This window comes from Primulina eburnea, chromosome 9, assembly GCF_022965805.1.
Source record: "Primulina eburnea isolate SZY01 chromosome 9, ASM2296580v1, whole genome shotgun sequence".
NCBI classification, from domain to species: Eukaryota; Viridiplantae; Streptophyta; class Magnoliopsida; order Lamiales; family Gesneriaceae; genus Primulina; species Primulina eburnea.
The window spans coordinates 2722029-2726284 of record NC_133109.1 but is presented as its reverse complement, the minus strand read 5'-3'; the positions used below and the strand labels follow the sequence as shown (position 1 = coordinate 2726284).

The window sequence follows — 4256 nt, the reverse complement described above, 5'->3', positions numbered from 1 at the left end:
GATACCATCCAAAAAGTAAATGTGATCCACAAAAAGAATGTGAGATTAAACTTTTTATTTTTATTTTTTACCTCCAAAAGAACAAAATCTAAACCAACCAATTCTAACATGTCTTTTCAAACTAAACTACAAATGTATGTATATACACGGTTTTTTTATGTGACGCGTGAATCAGTTTATTACAGTTGAGTCTCGAAATAAAGACGAAGATTCAGTATCGGATGAGTTACAAGATCACTGACATATTCTTTCAGTTTTTGGTAAATGAAAATAAAAAACTAATGTATATAAAATGAGTGAGTCTCATGTGAGACCGTCTCACGGATCATAATCCGTGAGACGGGTCAAATCTACCCGTATTCACAATAAAAAATAATACTATTAGCATGAAAAGTAATACTTTTTCACGGGTGACCCAAATAAGAGATCCGTCTCACAAATACGACCCGTGAGACCGTCTCACATAAGTTTTTGCCATATAAAATTGGACATTCTCATTTTATTCTTAATTATGATATAATATTAAATTGATTAATAGTTTTTAAATATTTTGATGGCATTTCATTGGTGGTGGCACCATTATTCTTATCCTAAAAAACTCCAAGTTGGTTTCAATAAAACACGTGATTTTATACTTTTCTCCCACTTGAGGAAGTTTCGTTGGAACCGACCTGGATTAAATTTGATAAATAATATATTTTATTTTATATAATAATTGCACCAAATCAAATGAAAATTTGCACGGGTGCATGCACCTTCCTGTGGATATCTCTTCTCTTCAATCCTATATATACCCTTCATTTATTACATAATTTTTGAACTTCTTGTAATAAATCTTGAATCCAGTCAGAAAATTGCAAGATTTCTGAAAACCCATTTGTTAAACTGATTCAGATCGTCATGTTCCAGCCAAAAATGACGGATTTGACGCCGGTGGACATGCCGCCGTTGTATTGCCGGAGCTCGAGTTTTAGCAGCCTCATTCAATGTTTAACGGAAACATGGGGCGACCTGCCGTTAAGGTTGACGACTCTGAAGACATGGTTATTTACGGGGTTTTGCGTGACGCCGTTAGCGATGGATGGAAGCCGTTTAACGACGTTAAACCCGAGCCGAGGTTTGAGTTGGAGGTTGAAATGATCCCGGCTGCTTCGAGAACGGAATTTTCCGCTTTGGCAGCTGAGCCCGTGGCCCTGCCGCCGAAAGGGAGGCACTATAGGGGAGTTAGGCAGCGGCCGTGGGGGAAATTCGCGGCGGAGATAAGGGATCCAGCTAAAAACGGCGCGCGGGTATGGCTCGGGACGTACGAAACGGCTGAGGAAGCGGCTTTGGCTTACGACAGAGCGGCTTTCAGAATGCGCGGCGCGAAGGCGTTGCTTAATTTTCCGCACAAGATCAGCTTGAATGAGCCGGATCCGGTGCGAATCACGGCTAAGCGGAGGTCTCCGGAGCCAGCGGCTCCGACGATTTCATCCAGCTTGGATTTTGGCTCGGTGAAAAGAAGGAAAAATACGGCGGCTGAGCAAGCCGAGCCGGAGGTTGATAGCCAATCTAATGTTTATCAAGTGGGTTTCCAAATGATGCAGCTGCCACCTGGCGATCAATTATTGGTCGCTTGAGGTTGTTGTGTTAGGACTTGTTTGGGGTAAATGGAAAATGTGCGCAAAAGGTGGTGTGTGTGTGTGTGTGACGAATCAAATCTTGGCTTGATGAACAATGAGTTTTTTGGTCTAAATTTTAGTGTTGATAAATAAAAAGAAAATCGAAAGAATATTTTGTCCTTGTTTTGTGTATGAGTTTCGATTTCAATTTCTAAAAACATTTAAAACAAAAAATTTAAAACTATTATATTTCAATTGATACTTTTTAATATGAATTTCAAATATATCATATGTAATTTAAATGTACTTGGGTAAAAAAATCTATAAAATAGAGCATACTCAACTATATGTTAATCCAACCTAAAGCCGAACCGATGGAGAAGATAAGTATACCAACTCACTAACAAGTAACTTGGTAATGGTAAAAACTTATCTGAGGCGGTCTCACGGATCGTATTTTGTGAGACAGATATTTTATTTGGGTCATCAATGAAAAAGTATTACTTTCTATGCTAAGAATTTTACTTTTTATCGTGAATATCTGTAGGATTGATTCGTTTCACAGATAAAGATTTGTGAGACCGTCTTACAATGATACGATTGATCAATTAGAATTCAATCTCTAGTCATCGATATGAGAAAAGAGTCGATCTACTAAAGTCTTTCGCGAACTAATTTACATCAGCATTGAGCGTCAAAGAAGGTGGAGAACTATTATGCCACAGACTTATGGTCTCCAATGAGTTGAAGAAAGTCGAATACGGAGACATTGCATCAGGGAAATTCGTCTGCTTCAAAAAATTTAAATTTATTAAAACTGGAATTTTTTAAAATAAGTGGAGCTTTTTATTTTTCTTTTTCTGTTTTGAAAAAAAAACTTTTGGGCTGCAATAAGATTAAAGCCCGCGTACAGATGGGCTTTATAGTATGCATTGGCAAATAATTTCTCCATGTATCATCAAGAATCATATTGGGTGGCCCATGATGATTTTGATATCACGTAGTCTGTTAGTTGTAGTTGTACCATATCGATTAGATAAAATGCTTGTGAATTGTATATATAGATTTAGACAATTTTCCCCTCTTGAGCTAGTTTTGAGGTTGAATTAGATTTAGTCTCAATCTTAACATGGTATCAGAGTTCCCATTCCACCGTTATATGTTGGACATTCCATAGTTGAGCCAATAATCGACTTATAAGGCTTTTTTATATATATCTCGTACTATTTTACTAATAGTGGTAATAGACAAAAGACTTGGTGTCATAGTCTATTTTTTATTTTAATTCATTATTCAAAATTACATTTTAGTCTTTCATCATTTTTAACAATTATGGTATGACCCTCATATTACATAATCAAAGTTAGTCTCACCCTAAGTTTCACAATTATGTATGACTCTCATTTAAATATAAATCAAATTAATTATAAAAAGTATTGTACGAGTATGTAAAATGTTCCAAAGATCACTGGTATATATAACGAATGGGTGGGTGCTGGAGGGATAAATTGGATTTTTTTTCCCTAACATGGAATTGAAACAATGTATGAGAAGATATTTATGTCAATTCACCCGATTTGTAGTGACCGGATTCATAAATATTTGACAGTAGGTCTCGTGTGAGACGGTATCACGAATCTTTATCTGTGATACGAGTCAATCATACCAATATTCACAATAAATAAATAATACTCTTAGCATAAAAAGTAATATTTTTTCATGGATCACCCAAATAAGATATTTGTTTCACAAAATACAACCCGTGAGATCGTCTCACACAAGTTTTTGCCAATATTTGGGTAAACCAAAACTTGTTTGTGGTGTTGGTCCAGTCTCAACTCAGTACTCATTCACATTTAAAAGTAATAAATTTAAAATTTCGTAAGGATATTGTTATGTGAAACAATGTAATAATTTGTACTGATGGGGTGAAAATTGGTTGTAGGTATGTGCAAACATATATTTCTTATAAAGAACCGAAATTTCCATTATCCGCAACTAAATTGGTAATTGTTGCTCAGTTTGTCCAGATTTCACATATTCATATCCAAATATCCATTATGTCTACCTAGTTGTTGGGATAAGGGCTTGCAATTAGGTTAAAAGTTATTGTTGTCAACCAATAGACAACTTTAGTTTCTTATACGTGTAGCATCACATATTGCATTTACTTGGATGCTAATATGTACTGTTTGACCTTATTTCGGAGAGTGCATATCTATCTTCTAGTGCTGTGTTATATCCCTAAGAGATAAGTCTGACCATTTTACTACCGTTCGTCATATCATCATTAGAGACAATATTACCTATTAAGATCTGGTATCACTCTTTTACAGTTTATATAGTAAACCAGATCAAGCAGAGCAACGTCAACAGCTTGACAAACAACAACTTCTAATGAGATCACTCATCTCGCTACTACCCTCACTCATTCATGCTTAACCCAACGTTCTCCCACGCAACTTTATTTATTTATTTTCATGAAAATGAAGTGTACCTATTTCGATGCTAATGGGTCGAGCTGTTAGGTACATGAGTTTAGGGGTGCATATTTATCTGTTGGTGATGTCTCTTTCACTACCGCCAGTCATGTCCCTACAAAGACAATATTACTCGTTACGATCTGATGTCACCCTTTCACGATCTACATAACCA

At 35.9% G+C, this 4256-nt stretch overlaps 1 protein-coding gene across 1 annotated transcript; it reads left to right on the top strand.

Moving 5' to 3' along the window:
• The first annotated feature begins 740 nt into the window (after window positions 1-740).
• Window positions 741-1790, top strand: LOC140841118 (ethylene-responsive transcription factor 2-like). The gene is given in 2 exon segments (XM_073208319.1): window positions 741-1015; window positions 1018-1790. Coding segments are annotated over 2 exon segments (717 nt in total). The 5' UTR covers window positions 741-900; the 3' UTR covers window positions 1620-1790.
• Window positions 1791-4256: the final 2466 nt, after the last annotated feature.